Raw genomic sequence first — 18,261 nt, 5'->3', positions numbered from 1 at the left:
AGAGTCTTCAGTTGGACCTGATCTAAAGTTGATGAAATAATTTTGTTGACTCAAAATATGAGTGAATAATAACTGAGTAAAGTTTTCCAGCTAGCTATAAAAATGCATAACTGTTGCATTTCTCTGTCAAAATAAATGCTAACACCACCAAATCTGAGATCCTTGGTTGGCATGTGACTTTAAGGGTATGAGCAAAATTTTAATAATTTACGCCACTAGGTGGTGCTGCAAATATGGGAAATGGCCCGACCGATTTTTACCAAATTTGGTGGGTATGACCTTGGGTTGCTCCTGGGGCCGTATCTCAAAGTTATTTGAGATTGGTCAAAGTGGGTGTGGCTTATTACAACATAACATAAAAATAAACAAACTTTTCTTTCAACTGAATTATTATGTTAAGGGCTGTGAAATGTACAGGCTACATATATAAGAGCACACAGATCACCCATACCAAAATGTGCGCCACTAGGTGGTGCTATATTGGGTGCAAATGCATTTTGGCCTGTAACTTTCACACTTTAAATCACATCTTCCAAAACTTCATATCCACCTGTTCACAGCAAATGGCACGTTGGCCTGTGTCCTGACGCTCGCCACAAGCCCGTCACCCTTTGTGACGTACTTCCATGGGCTCCGCAAAACCTGGGGGCCGAGTCGTGCGGGAAGGCTTGGCCCCCTTTCATAACTGCTTGCAGTTCTAGCCTATTTTTGTTCCTATCTATTGGTTAACTTGTTAGGCTTCCTCATCAATGAAAATATAGGTTTTAATATGTTTTAAATGGTAAAATGTGGGAAAGCTTGATATTAAACATTGTTAACTACATATGTGTTGAACTGTACATAGAACTGTAACATGGTTGAGAAAAAAAAAACTGTGAATGCAACCATGTCGGAAATAAACTGAATAAATAAATGAAAAATAAATGGTTCCCCAGTTTGCATTAAATTATAATTTTCATGGAAATTACAATTACAAAGTGAAATGTATTTAACTCATTTCCAATTTAATTACGATTACGATAGGAGCAGATTTTTAAAATTACAATTACAATTATAATTACACCATAATTGTAATTATGTATCAATTGTGCAATTACAATTGTATTTGACCCCAACCCTGGTCAGGGCCCCATTTGGTGTCGTGAGACACTGGGAGAGGGTCGCCAGATGCCTTCAAGAAACTAATTTTTTTTTTTTTTTTTTTTAACAATTTCAGCCCATTTTTGCTTATTTTTACCCCTTTTCTGCAACCACACCAAACTTACCATGTTTAAACTTATCTTCATTTTTATTACCATATTTTTGCTCTTTTTAATGCATTTTTGTTACCCATCCATTTTCAAACCCACTTGCTCCTGTCTCACAGGGTCGCGGGGGCATTTTTGTTACATTACTCTCATTTCTGCTACTTCTCCATCACATTTAATGCCTTTTCTGCACATTGTTTCCATTTTAAAGACATTTTCAACACTTATAAAACCTTTCCACTACTTCTCCCGCCTAATGTCACATATGTTCACCCATTATTGTCACTTATGGACCAAAATTCATGTTTAATATCATGAGCAGTAAGTGATGGTGGAAGGTGAATACACCCCACTGACATTTGTCTCAGAGTCGTTCTGAGGGAGAGGATGGATGATCACTCTAACTGGGGTTCTCAACATCGGGGTCAGGACCCCATTTGAGTTTGCAAGACACTGGGAGGTGGTCTCCAGATGCCTTCAAGAAACTAGGAACAATTTGAGCCCATTTTGGCTTATTTTTTACCCTCTTTCTGCAATTTTAGTTGAACTATATTTAAGTATAGAAAATAGTTAGTTGATATTTATTGTGTGTAATGTGTTCATTTAAAAAATAACAATAATTTTAAATATTCTATGTTTAGTGATTTTGCTCAAAAGAGTCATGTAAATCATGTGTTCTTGTTTTGGACAAGGCTTAGAATAGAGGTAACCAACCTTTTTCGCGCTGTGACCCCATTTTGATATCACAAATGTCCAGCGACCCCAGAGACATTTTGTTTCTTCTTCTAGAAATAGTTTTTGATCATGTTTAATAAAGTCTGTTATACATTCAGAGTAGCCAGGATTAGTGACAAAGTGACAACATGCACCACCACAGATATTTGATGAACTGGATTTAGATTTGACAATGTAAAAGTACATACATCATTTGTTTGAGATTGTGTGAAGTAAAGAATAATTAAATAGTACTAATAAGAATAATTAAAGAAATATTATTTTAATTTATATTAGACATTTCAGGTGACCCCATTTTAATTCCAGACCACCCCACATGGGGTCATGACCCCAAGGTTTAAAAACAGTGCTATAGAATGCTGAATCTATGACTTATATAAAACTATCCAATCCTCGTGTATTTTTCCTGTAAAATGTATCTCTTTTGAAGTCATATTGTGTATTTGTGTTGTTTTGTGTGTGTGTTTTAGTACTGTGGGTTTGCTGAGTCATTTGTTTGTGGTATTTTTTGTGTTTTTATTCATTTTTGTTGTTATTTGCTGTCATTCTGTGTCGTTTGAGTCATTTTGTGTATTTTTCTTGTCTATTTGTGTTATTTGGAGTTTTTTTGTGTGTGTGTTTCTGTTGTCGTTTTGTAGTAGTTTTGTCTGTTTCTGGATTATGTTGTGTTTCTATTGTCTTTTACTATATTTTTTAATTTCTTTTGTATATTCTAGTTTATTCTTGCTGTTGTTTTGTGCGTTTCTTTTGGGGGCCGTATACAATCAAACCGAGGGTTGCATGTGGCCCCCGGTCCACCAGTTACATATATCTGCAATACAAAGTGCAAATTAAAAAAAACAAAAAACTGCACCATTCTTTATTATTTTAAACAAAGTTTTTTGTTCACTTATTATAGTAAATGAAGCAAACAGAACTTGAGCGTGTCCATTCTAGTGGCCTGTGGCCAAACGTGCGGTGACGTGCTATTGGCTGACTGTTTGCCTACGTCATGACGTCGTGCGGCGGTAGTGAAGGCGGAAGTCAGTACGGCGTCAATGAAGGACTGCAGAGAAGCAGCAGGCGGGAGGAAGTGAGGGATGTCTGTAGCTCAGGTCAGTGTCTGTGGTTTTTAAAGCTATGGTAACACGAGGCTGGTGTTTAAGGACGTCTAAGAAGCGGAAGTGGTTCCTAAGACAGATGTTTAGTGCACTAATCAGGGTTAGCTCAGGCTGCTAGCAGTTTGACAGCCAAACCACACGTCTGTGTTGTCTACGTAAAAAATAAAAATATAAACCAGGCTGTAAACTCACATTTAAGATGAACCTTTGACTGTTGCTGCAGTCTGACTCCAACAGGAGTGAATTACTTCTTTAAATGTATTGATTTATAGTTTTTATTTAACACAATTGTACAAAAAAACGTTTAGATAGTTGGTTACGGGAACTGACACGGGCCAATTTTGATAAAGAAAATAATTGGCCAAATCAAGAATGAAGTTTAAAAGTCAAGATTTAACTTGAAATTTCGAGAATTAAGCGAGAACACAATGTCGAGATTAAACTAGTAATTCACTCAAAACACAATATCATGGTAAAGGTCGAATGATTGCAAATAGAAAACAATCTACGGAGGCTGACCTGGGCCAATTCACCATATGGCAACAAACTATACAGTTAAACTATACTTCGAAGTTGGGTTTAATAACAATAATGAGGATGATGAGCGTTCCCACTGAAGTATATTCCCCAAGATGCATTTGAAACCTACAGTACACTGTAGTAGGGCTGCTCGATTATAGAAAACATAATAAATCCCGATTATTTTTGTCATAATTGAAATCGCAATTATTCATACGATTATTTGACAACCAAAAACGTATTTATTTTTTAACATAAAATATTAAATGTATTCTTTTAAACATAAATAAAATCCTTCAAACATTGAAATCAAGTAGCTGGGTTCTCGCCAGCACTGTTGAGCGTAGGGCCCCCTGACGTTGTAATTTTGTGTGTGTGGTCACGGTGTACCGAGGCTCATGGCGAGAGTAGAGCAGGGACAGTTTGTAATATAGCGTCTGCGGAGCTGTGTGTGTGTGTGTTTATGCTTGTGCTTGTGGGCTGTGTTTTGTGTGTAGTAGTTGAGCAGGCAGCGATATGTTACTGTCAGCGTTGACTCGGCTGTCTGAGTGGGTGTGTCAGGAGTAACACCCATAATCAAGGTATTTTTCTTATATCCCCCCTAGTGGCAGGTCAGCTGATGTGGTTCACGGCGCCTTATTTAAATGCTCACTTTGTAACTTTTTCACCACTAGGGGTGCTAGACCTGTAACTTTCATGTCAAGCACCCCTAGTGGCCACAAGCGCCGCAGCACTGTCGCAAAAATCAACATTCAGTCAGTCGGGCCAGCCTCCCTTCGTCTTTTGATTGTGTATGCAGACAGTAGTTGACCTGTAACTTCGGGATAAGGATTGGCTCTACGGGCTGGGGTGCAAAGCAGGGCTGGGCTTGCTCCGCGACTACAGTCTATGGGCTGGAGGAGCAGCCACCACCACCGCCCTCCTCTCTCTGCCACTGGAGGCCCGGCACTTGGCCCTCCTCGCCACATCGGTGGCGCTCCCCACAACTCCCTGGGATCTGACTTGCTGACTTCCCATACTAAAGAATCCACATTTAACTGAACTATTGCAGCGATTAGTGCACCATTAACCCATTACAAAACTACCATATTGTGCTCTTTTGGCTGTAAACAGAGGATAACTCGTTTTAGCTGCCCACAACAATGGCGCCGGGTCGGGAAATGCCCGTATGTTGTGACATCATGTTGGAACTATATATATCAAACCCTGTGGTCACGTGACTGCCATAAAGTAAAATGTTTTACAGGCATTCTCCAGGTCACATGACCTGGCCAAAGACGGTCCGTCTCTCCAAACTTACATAGTCGATATTTCAAAAGGGAAGCCCCTCTCGGAGCTTTGAGTTCTGCATATTGGCCTGAGGAATCATTTAAAATAACTTTTATGGGTCAACTCTTTAGGTCAAAAAGGCCGCGGTGTGCCTTTAAATGAGCATTTCTCACATTCAACATGGAGAATGCAGGAGAGCTGAGTGGGAGAAGTGTGAAGCCGTTGAATTGGAAGTGACAGTGCAATGAAGCAGCAGGTGCATGTTTTCTCTCTGCTCTGAGCCAATGACTGCACCAACACTATTGTTCTACTCAATAAATTCAATTTTGTTCATTTATTTAGGCTGCAGTTATTAATGAATATTCATGTATATTCATTAATGTTGGGACCTTATCACATTAATAGTGATTAATTACAGAAAAATTGCGCACAAAAAAGAACGCAGTTAATAGCTTTCCAGTAAATAGATTTCCCAGTATACCATAATACTGATGCACAAGACACAGGAAACCCTGAGAAGAATTTGTTGCTGTGCTTCGTGGGCGATAATTTTAGTTTAAAAAAAATAAAAATAAAAAATCACTGGTTGGAAACAAAAGCACAGTTGTGTGCAAATTGTGCAAAAAAGACTTTGCCGATCACCGGCGCTCTTCTAGCCTCAGCTAGAACTGCAATGCTAAACTCATAGAAGCTAGCACCTCAATGCTAAACATGTAGCAACTTGCACCTCAGTGCTAAACATGTAGCAGCTAGCACCTCAATGCTAAACATGTAGCAGCTAACACCTCAATGCTAAACATGTAGCAGCTGACACCTCAATGCTAAACATGTAGCAGCTAACACATCAATGCTAAACATGTAGCAGCTAACACCTCAATGGTAAACATGTAGCAGCTAGCACCTCAATGCTAACATGTAGCAGCTTGCACCTCAATGCTAAACATGTAGCAGCTAGCACTTCAATGCTAAACATGTAGCAGCTAGCACGGACAAAGCTCCTAGTGGGAGCACACTGTGTCTCTAATTCACACTGGACAAGATGACAGGGTCAGTGGATACATGATTGTAGTGGACAGTCGATCACTTTAATCAGGATGTGGGTGTGGCAAGAAGCAGTGCTACAGATAGCATAGTCTGACCAACTTATTAACTGCTGTGTAGTAGGGCTGGGGAGTATATCAAAATTCAAAATTACAATATTGCCTATATCAACACACACACACACATATATATATATACATATGTTATAGTTTATTTTGTATTAAAATACTAGTTTTATGAGTCATTGTTTTCACTACTTTTCAGAACAGCATGTAAAGCCCAGTTAGATGGATTTCTGAGTGCCAGACCTTCCCCTGAACAAACATCCACACGAAATAACTCTTTTAGAAGAAAAAGCCAAAAGTGAAACGTTTTGTTAATAAATGTGCCTGTGTTGCATTTTGCATATGCAAATTAAACCCTGAATTGTTTTTATAGTCAGACTTCATTTGAAATAACATTATTGAGATTTATATTGTATATCGCCATTTTGAGAAGAAATATTGAGATGTGAGTTTTGGTCCATATCGCCCAGCCCTAGTATGTAGAAAGACAATTTCATACTAAATTCTTCACCTTCATCAGTTGCTTTGTTTATTTCATCATATTTCAATCATAATATTCTTTATTCATATTACACATTATGTTAGCACTCAGTGATTGACATAATAAACACCATTTTGTTGTTTGAGCTGATTGATTGTTTTCATTGATTCAGTCATTTATCCAAATAAATTTCAATTGAAAAATGTTGATTCTCGTGTCAAATATTGTTAGGCCATTAATTAATTACAAAGTCTCTTATTAATTAGATTTTTTTTAAATTCAAGTCCACTTTGCTAAGTTCTAGCCTTCATCTCTGTGTGTAAAGCTGTGAGCGTTACCTCCTGACTACATTAATGAGCACTGTAAACAGGTTTGATAAATTTGAGTGCACGTATCACATCACATATTCATCAGAGGCAAACACACTAAATGCTTTGTGTGCACTATGTTGAGTGCTTTACAGACAAAATCCTATTACACCGTTTTATTGCACCGTTTATCAGCGCATGTAGTGACGTTCACACACTTTTGAACAAGTGCAAACCTTTAGTGTATCTGTGATGTCATCAGTAAAATACTGCAGAAGCCAACTTGCATATTTCTTATGTTTGTTTATTGAGTGAAACGTTTTTGTTGAGTTTAAAAACCTTTACTGCTAAACTGGAAAAGTGACTTTTAGTCATTGTGTTTGTTTTAAGGTTTCTGCTCAGTTGTAGTAAACACTTTTTTGTAAATTTTAATGCAAGATTAATACATTTAACAGATTATTAATTTCAAAGTAAAAAATAAATCCTTTATCAAACTAACCTGATGAATATTTCCCTAATTAGTGCTAAAAATGTACTGATACAACGTTAAACTGTCAGTGGATGTTTAGAATGTTTTAAAACAACAAAGAGTGTGTGCATAATAAATTTAGATACACTTGAGTCATTTTAAGTAACTTTGTTGCAAAGCCAATCTTTATGCCTAAACAACTCTTTCATCTGCTAATGTTGACAGCCCAGTTTAAGGTAAACCATTTCTGCTTAGTCATCTTGGACTAGCTTAGCCGTTGTAATAATTCAAACACTTTTACAAATCTGAAAAGAATGCAGTTTTCTTGCTGACAGCTAAATGTTTCCTGTAGAAAAAACACAGTGAGTGAGTGCTAAAAAAGAAGTTGTAAAGGTGTTTTTTTTAGACTAATCATGTGAATTCCACCTTTTAAAGAGATTTTCCACTGTTTTTATAACTTTGGCCTACGATCTTTACAATGTTCTTATTAGAACATCTATGCCAAACAAAAAACATTATTATGCATGTTGCAGCTTTTTCAGTTAAAATGACAATTTGAGCTGCTTTTGGTTGTTCTAAAAAACCAGGAAAAGTTAAAGATGTTGATGTGACCCTCTTTGTTTACCAAAAGAGGATTAAATCAGTTGTCACCCCAAAAAAATCTGTGACCGCAGGGGGCGACACTTCCAACTCTGTGGTTTTGTAGTAGACAATGAAGCAGAGAAGAAGAGCTTTCTTAAGGGACTTTTACTCTGTCTTAACCTCTTCAGCCCCACCAGACCTGCTCGCGGGGGCAGCTCCAGCCTCTGTGACTCTCACAGGTCTAAATGTTGTAAATAATTAATTAAATCACAGTTGTAATTTTTACTGAAAAAGCTGCTAAATGATCTAAAAATCAGCCTGAATGCTTCACTCTAATAAAAACAATGGGATGTTTACAAGCAGTGCGGCCATGTGACATCAATCACCTGATTCAAGATGGCAGAACGCTCTAATGGTGCATAATGATGGTGCATAATAATGTATTTTGTGTTGTACATACATCTCCTAATAAGTACATTTGAAAGGTTTTAGGCCAAATTTGTAAAAACAGTAGAGGTGTGAAAAAAATCCAGTTCACGATATATCACGATATATTGCGATTTTTTTATTTATTTATTTGTTTTTGTTTTTTTAAAGAATTTCTTTTTTTTTTTAATATTTAATTAATATTTTTGTGTATCTGTGCAATATTTCAGTGGTTACAATGCTTTCAATGTGTTGCAATGGTTACTTGATGCACTTGGTTTTATGGTGGCAGTGTGTAATGCCTGCAATAATTATGTATACACAGTAGGGGTGTACACAAAAATCATGGTTCGATACGTACCTCGGTTTTGAGGTCACGGTTCGGTTCATTTTCAGTACAGCTTGTTGTTTTTTTTGAAACTTTAGTAAACCAACAATGTATTTAACATTATACAGAATATGACAATAAAGTAAAAAAAAATACAATACTTGTAAAGTGCTGCCTGGTAATAATATTCTCAAACAAAAAATACATTAAATATTATAGAAATAAGCTCACAGCTTAACAGCTTTTAACAAAGAAAAAGTACAGCACAGTTCCAGCATGTAGCCCTTGGTTTAGACCTTCATATTTTAGTAGTAAACAGTAAACACACGCAACTTCCGTTACGTTCCGGGAACTCACCCGTGCACAACCCTGTACCCGAACCGAATGTCCTGTTCTAAAACGGTTCAATACAAATGTATTGTTCCCCCCAATGCACAGGTATTTTATTTTCATATAATCTGTTCAGATCAGTGTTTAAACTGATACAATAGGAGAAATTATTTTTCTTATTTTTGTGCCTTATCCTTAATGTTCTCACTTACAGTTGTTACAATGCCGTCATTGTGTTGTCATGGTTACTTTGAGACTTTTCAGTGAAAAGAAACTTGTTGCACTTTATTTTATGATGACAGCGTGTAACACTGCATTTTCTTTTTTTCAGTGAAGATGTGCAAATAATAATAAATATTAAATAGGATGTTTTGAAGCAAATAGTATTGACTCAATTTGTCCTGAATGATCAATATCTTCTGATGAACATATACAGCAACTTGATTTTTCATCTCTACGTTTAATTTTGATATTAACTGGGTCTAATATTGTAATATATCACGATAATATCGTATCGTGACCTAAGTATCATGATACGTGTCGTATTGCAACATTCTTGCCAATACTCACCCCGAAAAAACAGTGGAGGACCCTTTAAATATGTTCAGCTCTGCCTTCCTTAAATAAATACATGTACTTTGAACTAAATTTTGTGTTTTTAAGTGATTCTATGAAAAATAATAATAAATGTGTTTTCTTGCACATTCACTGGTTCTGCTTTGTTGAGAACTTTGTTGTTCATGTTTAAAGGTGCTGTATACATTAGATCTGACTTTGTTTCCTGATATACCTGCAGAATGCAATGACCATGCCTGAGGCCTGAAGGCTCCCTGGGTTCGGATGGTGGCAGGAGAAGCAGTTGAAGGATGAGGAGCCCGGTTCACAGGTGCAGGGATACGGAGCGTGGGCGGGGCCAGGCCGGAGCTGCTTCGGGAATGGGAAGCAACTGTCTGCAGCCCGAGCAGCGCATTCCCATCTCCAAAGACGTGATCACTGCGTCATCGGCCTCGGCCATGTGGTTCATAAAGGATGCCTGTGGCATCGTGTGCGCCGTCATCACCTGGTTGCTGGTCGTCTATGCAGAGTTCGTGGTGATGTTTGTGATGCTGCTGCCAGCCAAGGATCTGACATACAGCATCATCAACGGGATTGTGTTCAACTTTTTGGCCTTCCTTGCTCTTGCCTCACACCTCAGGGCCATGTGCACTGACCCTGTGAGTGAATCATGTTTACACTCATTCACCTACCCCAGGGGTGTCAAACTCATTTTAGTTCAGGGGCCAAATATGGAGCAGTTTGATCTCAAGAGGGCCACAGATCTTATGTGGGAAAGCAATTAATTTCAACATTATTGTGCCCTAGTTTAAACTTGTATGTACAGTATACATAAAATACAAAATATGTAAGACACCGACAATATCCAAGTAATAAGTGATAGATATCAGTCCCAACAGGGTCTGCACTTTACTTTTCCTAGATTTGTGACCAATTTATATTTAATTAAGGAAAATGTTATGCAATAATTTAAGGAATATTAAAATGATTTTGAGGTGGTTCTCCCAGTGTGTGATGCGGTACTCTGTACTCTGTAGTGTTATAAAGGAGTATATTTGCAGGTGCAAAGTAAAATAGCGTGTGCAATTTCCCTGGTTTAATTCTATGAGACATGTGCATGATGAATTTGTTTGTTTTTTTTACTCATTTTTATATTTTAGGTGTGTTTTTCTGTAATGTATGTTTTTTGGAGTCATTGTGTATTTTTGTATCTTTCTGTTGTGTTTTTGTGCATTTTTTGTATAATTATTGTTTTTTGTTGCCATTGTAGTGTGATTCTGGAGTCATTTTGTGTATTTTTGTATCTTTTTTGGTGTAGTTTTGTGCATTTCTGCATTTTGTGTATCAATATTTAGTTTTGTGTATTTTGAGCCATTTTCATATTTTTGTTGTCGTTTGGTGTATTTTTCTGTAATGTATGTTTTTTTGGAGTCATTTTGTGTTTTTGGAGCCTTTTTGTATATTTTTGTTCATTTGTGTTGTCGTTTTGTGTACTTTATTTATAAATATTGTTTAGTATTTGTTTTATTTTACTCATTTAGTATATTTTTTATTATAAATACCTTAAGATTTGAGAGGAAAACCGGACCCGGAAGTACCACGAAAAATAAAGGTTTTGCAACACCAAATAAGTCTAAAATAGTGGATACAAACTGTGGGGCCATGTGGTCGTCTTCTACTGATTATTAAGAGGTTGTAAATAAACAGATTGGTGCGCTAGCGCCCCCTCATACTGAGGTCAAAAGCTGAATAGGTTGCACTTCTGGGTAAACATGAATGTGCCGTTCAGGCGGAAATAAACTAAGAATAAACTTTTTGCAACACCAAATAAGTCCAAAATAACAGATGCACACACTCTAATGTGGAAGCTGTTAAAACCGATTCAGGTCGAACAGACACCGCGTTGGGGAGAAATTAGTTCCACAAATGCGCGCACAGAACTTCCTTGCTTTTATAGAGAGACCAGGATGACAAGAAAGTGACGTAGCAGCTCTGGTGAGTGTTTGAAACATCTAAAACATCTGACTGACTCTGCTGCTGATGTGATAAACACACACAGTGGAGCAGCGTTTGTCTGACTCACAATCACAATAACCGCTTAAATATCCATGTGTTTTACTGTAACTAGTTTTTTTGGCAGTGTGTGGCTAGCAAAAGGAAATCACTATCACTCTCAGAGCGTGAGTCATGAAAGTGACTTTTCAGAGACTAAAACTCTGGAAAACAGGCGAGTTTGGGAAAATTAACCTCAAATACTATGTTTTTGTGGTTCTTAGAACAAATGGAGATGAGTGAAAAATAGCAAAATACTGGACCTTTATCACTAAACCAAAGATGTAGCCCAAATTAAAAGAGCACTAAATGATTATAATGCATTAGATATAAACCAGGAACAAAATGTAACACACTAAAGTGCAAAAATAATGATTATGGCGTGTACTTCACATGGAATGGAACAGTAAACTTTCAATAGCTGACTTAAATAATTTCCTTTCTGGTTTTCTTAAGCTTTTTGGCACAGATTGTAAACAGTGTTTGGTTATTTCTTGTTTTATTCACTGCTGAACTTTTACATCTGCAGGTGATTAGTTTCATTTAGTTTTGGATTTATTCTGAAATATGATGTTACTTGTTCCCTGTTATTTTAATACATTTAGAAAAGTGTTATTTGTCAGGATTTTTTGGCAGGCAATGGGTGCAGGTGGGGCTTGAACGTTTACTTTTGTTCAAAGTGGGGAGCAGTAAAAAAAAAAGTTTAAGAACCACTGTTTTAATGAAGTGATTAATGAATTGCTTGTTTTGCTGATGTCATCATCTTGTTGTCCTGTTCAGGGAGCAGTGCCAAAAGGAAATGCTACCAGGGAATACATAGAGAGCCTTCATCTGAAACCAGGACAGGTGGTCTACAAATGCCCCAAGTGCTGCAGCATCAAGCCTGACCGTGCACATCACTGCAGGTAATAATAATAATAATAATAATAATAATAATAATAATAATAATGGCTTAGATTTGTATAGGTAGGCTGCACAGACATAACTCAGCTTTCATCACATGTGACTATGCTCACAGCTCTACTCACAGATGGCCCTGAATCAGGGTTGGGGTCAATTCTAATTGTAATTGTTTAACTGATAATTAATTATAATTATGGCATTATTGTAATTTAAAAAATCTACTGCTGTCATAATAATAATTCAATTGTGATTGAGTTTAGATAATTGACTTTGTAATTGTAATTGCCATGAAAATTCTATAAATAATTTCAATTATAATTTAACATAAAACTTGGGAACCATGTTACAGTTCTAGGTACAGTTTTGCACATACTGTATGTAGTTAACAATTATTAAAATATGTTTAATATCAAGCTTTACCACATTTTTACCATTTAAAAAAATAAATAAAAACTAAGGGCATACTGACACAAAAAAGGCTCAGACGCCCACACCAAAAATATTAAAACCTATATTTTCATTGATTAGGAAGTCTAACAAGGTAACCACTAGATAGGAAATACATCAGATGATAGATATTTGTTTTAAGTGTATTTTACCACTGATTTAGAACCTGTTAGCATAACAGATGCTAACACAAGAGGAAGGTTAACTTTTATTAGGTTATTTATTTCAGGCTCAGTAATTGTGATTAGTTGTAGTTGAACTTTAGTAATTGAGAATGTAATTGTAATGGACTTTCTGAGGATAAAAAATAATTGTCATTTAATTGTAGTTGGAAAAAGTGCTGGTAACTGTAATGTAGTCTAGCATTAGCAATAAGTTTGAAAATGCTGGAAAAGGTTAAAATGTGTTAAATAAGTTGAAATGGGTTGAAATCATTGTGAAAAGGTTGAAGAAAGTTCAGAAGAAGTTGAAATGTGTTGAAGCTAGTAGCTGAACATGTTAAAGGTTGAATAGTCAAAATCAGTTGAAGAATGGCTGGGGATGAAGGGGTTAAAAACTGAAATTTCCAATAGAAATTAATGGGAAAGAAAACAATTAATGAGTCAAAAAGTATAAAAGTTACAAATTATTAAAGCGATAGCATAAATCTCAGGAACTTTCTGAAGTTTTTGATAGCTTATTTGTGAAAATCGGACAAACGTAGGAGGAGTTAACGCAGACGGAAGAAAGAACGGATAACAATAGTGAGGATGCCTATGATTTAGATTTTAGTCGATATCTGTAAAAGGTTTAGTCGACTAAAATATTGATGTCATTTAGTTGTATCTGTTCTGTATATGAAATGTGATTTTTCCTTTTTGAAATTCTTACCCTTGACTCTTTGTTAACACCAGTGTTTGTAAACGCTGCATACGAAAAATGGATCACCACTGTCCCTGGGTCAACAACTGTGTCGGAGAAAACAACCAGAAGTACTTTGTGCTCTTCACAGTGAGTTCACTTTAATGTTCTGGACTCATTTAAAACTTCTCTCCTGAAATCTTCTTCAGCGAGATCGTCCACATATTAGTTCAATAAATTGTAAATCATTGTATGTCGTAGCATGCTTGTGACTCTTTACCCTGAGCCGTGGTTTCAGATGAAGTCGGTAACATTCTTTCAAGTCGAAGGTTAACATTTCATTGATGCTGGATTCAGTCCTCATGTCAGGAACTATCAATTTTTAAGGACTTCCTTTAATCTCCTGCTTAAGCTTTTTTTATTTAAGCTTTCTAAGAATTTACATAGTTGCTTTTAAAGAGATTTGTATGTATGATTCTGTCTATTGATTGACTTTTCTTTTAGATAAACTCAGGGTAGACTAAGGTCACTTTGCTACTCAGTTTAAGAAACATGTGAAAACATGGAAGTTATTTACTTGTGTCTGTTGTTTCCCTTTGTCCTACCAGATGTACATCGCACTGGTCTCTCTTCACTGTCTGGTCATGGTGGTCTTCCATTTTCTCTACTGCTTTGAAGATGATTGGACCAGTGAGTGTTTTTCCTCATTATCAAATAAATTATTGTATTTTTACAGAAGTAAATGCAAAGGCTGGAATCACATACAACTGTACCACGCTTAAGATGATAATTAAGTAAACAATAGTACTTTTTACCTCTCATATATAGCAAGATAGTAATTATTGGTTAAGTCATCAGATGGTCCAAAGTTTAAAGCTTCATTAAGACACTTATCTTTAAAACTATTTTTCAGAAAATTAAACAGAGTTTGTGTGCAAACAAACCCCGGTATGGTTAAAGCGAGCTAAAGAGGGCTGTTAGTCACACTATAAAAACACGTAACCACAACACTGCCATCATATTTTTGAAAAGATAACCTGCTTTTTGATTTTAAAAGAAAATGGCATCCGTACAAACCGTGAGGGACCACTGTGACAATGATTAGCCTCTCAGCTAATCATCCATTGGTTAGCATATACCTGCCCTAGCTTCATTAGCACGCTACAGACCTCACTGTCAGCTGTTTGGTAGTGATGTTCTGAAATGTACCAAGGCTACGAAGCGTGTCAAATAATGGAGGACGTTTTTGTAAAGCACACATCGAGGCTTGCTTCATTTGGGGGAGGAGCCAAAATGATGACGAGCAAGGCCTCCCTGCCTGGCTGTACCATGTGACTGCTTCAGGAAGTGGTTCAGAGTTTGTGGGTGGTCTGTGGTATGTTATTACTGATATCACTTTTTTGGCTTTTCTTCAATGGAATACTGGATAAACCCACTGATAAACGCAGCTGATACCGGGCAGGAGCGCACAGGTTCACCCAGTGTGCAACACGCACACAGATTAGCAAAGCACTGCTTTGACTGGGATCAGCATGGGAACGCAGTTGCATATGAACAGAGGAAGTGTGTGACATTATTTTAATCTGGTACAGCATTGCATTGGTGAATGGAGTCATTACCAGCGCTGTGTGAGGATCCAAAGCTGAACCAGTGTCAGCTCAGCCTCTACTGAGTCTTTTTAAAATATTCATTCATTTATTTTAATGTATTATTTGTTGCCTCCAGCGTGCGGACAACTGAGGCCAATAAATGACATATTTCTGTGTCTCTCTCCAGGATCTGTGCCCTATAATGAGGTTTAGTCACTGTGCAGTAAGCAAAGGGAACAGTGAGAGGGGGTGCACGGGCTCGCCAGGCTGACTTGTCCACTTTTTCTTGACCAAAATGTAAAAAAGTGTCTGTATCAAAGAGCAGGGATTTATGCGTTTAGGCTGTGGATGAGTAACGTTTCATTCAAACCATCATTAACCATTAGTTAAGTTAGTTAAAGGATAATGTCATTCAAACCACAGTCGGAGTTTGTTCCAATACAGAAACACTGTTATTCTCTTCCACAGAGCGATTAAATAAGCTCCTTAAATCACAGTTTTCACACTACCAAAAAGCAAATGTTTGTTTTCCTTCATCTCAGCTGTGAGGATGATGATTTTCAGCTCGGAAACATTCATTTTTTTGCCAGTGTTTGTTTGACCTCAGTGGGCGGGGCCTCTGAACCAGGAATATTTGAGGGCGTAACATGTTAATGACAGTCAAATTCAGCCTCAACACCTGATGAATTGTACGCTGGGATTGGTCAGATACCAATGTTTGATAAGTTTTCACACATTGTTAATAAATGAAGGCCGTAGCAGCGCCTCATTGGTCACACCCTCAACTTTAAATGAAAAGAATGGTATCCTATACGCCGGCAAATACGGTACATATTAGTATATTCTGGGTTTGTGGACAGGGAATCGGGCTCGTCTCTCCTCTTCTCCCCGTTTCTGTAGCTCAGTGTTTTGTTGTGCGTGATTTTTCACATGCTTGTATTCATTTGTAGTGTTTCCACTGTTATCTTGTCGCCTTTTACACAGCTTACACTTTAGCAGCAGCACTGACACAGACACAGACACGCACTGACAGGTCGCCTCTATGTTGAACCCACAGCAGTCAGTGAGCACAGGAGAGAAAACCAATATTTTTACACTGGTATCATTCAATACCAATACTGACATTGTTTGAAATGGCACACTATACACTACAAACTCACTAAGTATATACTGTCTACTGTATACTATACTGTAAGTATGATTAGGATAAGGGTGTGTGATCTGACAATATTAGATCGTTAAGGATTAAAACATGACGACAATCTCCCAAATCACGGCGATCGTAGAATCGTCTGTAGTTCACATTTTAACCCTTGCGGTGTCATGTCTGTGTCATATGTCTGTGGTCCATACACAGAACATGCAATGTTTTTTCTCTGCCAAATCACACCATTTGCTAGTCAACATGTCAGCATTACAGACATTACAGATTATTAAGCGCTTAAACGGGTCAGAAGTACGCTCCACCCCCTCCCCCCCAGTGTACGGACACAGAGTTAGCTGTGCTGCTTCTTCCGTGTTAGCGACTATCTGTCAGAGGGTCAGTGCAGATGTGTGTCTGTCTGTTAAACTCCATCAGTTCTGAGTGTTGAAGCACTGAAATATGTTTGAGAAAACACTGCATGTGTTTCTCTTCTATAACTAACTCTGTAGCTGCTGCTGTAGCTAACAGGGCTGTTTACACATTCTTAAAGAGACAGTGTCCTGAATGTGATTTACTTTAAAAACTACTTTCATCAACTCAGAGCTGCCCTGAAAAAAAGCAACATAACATAATTTAATCACATTTCAGCCTTAATGAAGGAAAAAGTCAAAAGTGACACAAAATGTTGTTTTTGTGCTGTTAGTGATTAATAAAAGGGTCTTTGTGGCATTTTTCTCATTATTGTTTTTCTTGTAAAACTATTGAAAATAAATAAATAAATAAATAAATGGCGTTTATATCACCTATTTCCATTTTGAGGAAAAATATAGAGATATGAATATTCAAACACTGCTTAAAGTAGGATTTTATTAATATGAGTGTTTTGCCTCAATAACAAATAGAAATCACTAGACTGATGTGCTGCCTTGTTATGTAGTGATGCTAATGCTAATGCTACAACACTTTAGTTAAAAAAAAGTAAAAAGACTGTGACTAAAATAACTTGTCATCCTTTTTGTTTGATGTTAATTATACTAGGAACCAGTTTGGTGAATTGCTTAAAAAAAAGATAGTTACTTTGTCCGAAATGAAATTATTCCTTTCTTCCATTTAGGGCAATGATTTTAAGAAGATGATTTGTTTTGTTTTATTGGTAAATAACTTTAAAATAGTCTAAATGATTTGAATGAAAAAAATCATGATAAAATCGTGATCGTGAATTCACAAAGAAAAAATTGTGATATGATATTTTTCCCATATCGCCCACCCCTAGATTAGGATGGTGAGCGTTTCCACTAAAGTATACTTCCAATTTTCCCAAGATGCATTTGGATCCTACAACGACACAAACCTGAAGGGTATTCCATAAAGCGGGTTATGTTCAAACTATTTGGGCTCAAATAGGGGAAACACTGAGTGTCCCATTCCTGAAAGCGAGGTATGTTTTTCTCTGAGTATGTAACCATGGTAACATTGAATTGAACCTGCTCGCTGGCAGGTTTTATCAAAGAAACTAGGGCTGCTCGATTATAGAAAAAGTTATAATCATGATTATTTCAGTCATAATTGAAATCACGATTATTCAAACGATTATTTGTTAACCAAAAAGTTATTTATTTTTTGTACAAAAAAAAAGAAATATTCTTTAAACATAAATAAAATCCTTCAAACACTAAAATCAAGTATCTTCACTTTTGCACAAAACAAAACACTTCCTGTACGTGTTGTGTCTTTGCTCTAAGTTTTCATCATCAAACCCATAGAAGAGATTTTGACTTGCCACTTGTTTTACACCAAGCGTTTTTGCTGCGTTTCTCCTGCTGTTTCAGAC

General features: G+C 36.9%; 1 protein-coding gene across 2 annotated transcripts in view; it reads left to right on the top strand.

The window, feature by feature from the left end:
• The first annotated feature begins 2,978 nt into the window (after positions 1-2,978).
• LOC114478316 (palmitoyltransferase ZDHHC3-like) overlaps positions 2,979-18,261 on the top strand; it is a 30,652-nt gene continuing 15,369 nt past the window's right edge. For both annotated transcript variants that reach the window (XM_028471308.1, XM_028471309.1), the window contains exons 1-5: positions 2,979-3,076; positions 9,697-10,114; positions 12,288-12,412; positions 13,751-13,847; positions 14,306-14,387. In XM_028471308.1, the coding sequence (XP_028327109.1) occupies positions 9,767-10,114; positions 12,288-12,412; positions 13,751-13,847; positions 14,306-14,387 (652 nt within the window). In that variant the 5' untranslated portion in view covers positions 2,979-3,076; positions 9,697-9,766. The remainder of the gene's footprint in view (positions 3,077-9,696; positions 10,115-12,287; positions 12,413-13,750; positions 13,848-14,305; positions 14,388-18,261) is intronic.

The sequence above is a fragment of the Gouania willdenowi genome, chromosome 16 (genome assembly GCF_900634775.1).
Source record: "Gouania willdenowi chromosome 16, fGouWil2.1, whole genome shotgun sequence".
Classification (NCBI taxonomy): Eukaryota; Metazoa; Chordata; class Actinopteri; order Blenniiformes; family Gobiesocidae; genus Gouania; species Gouania willdenowi.
Note: the sequence above shows the minus strand (reverse complement) of the source record. Positions and strands in the feature narration are given on the sequence as shown.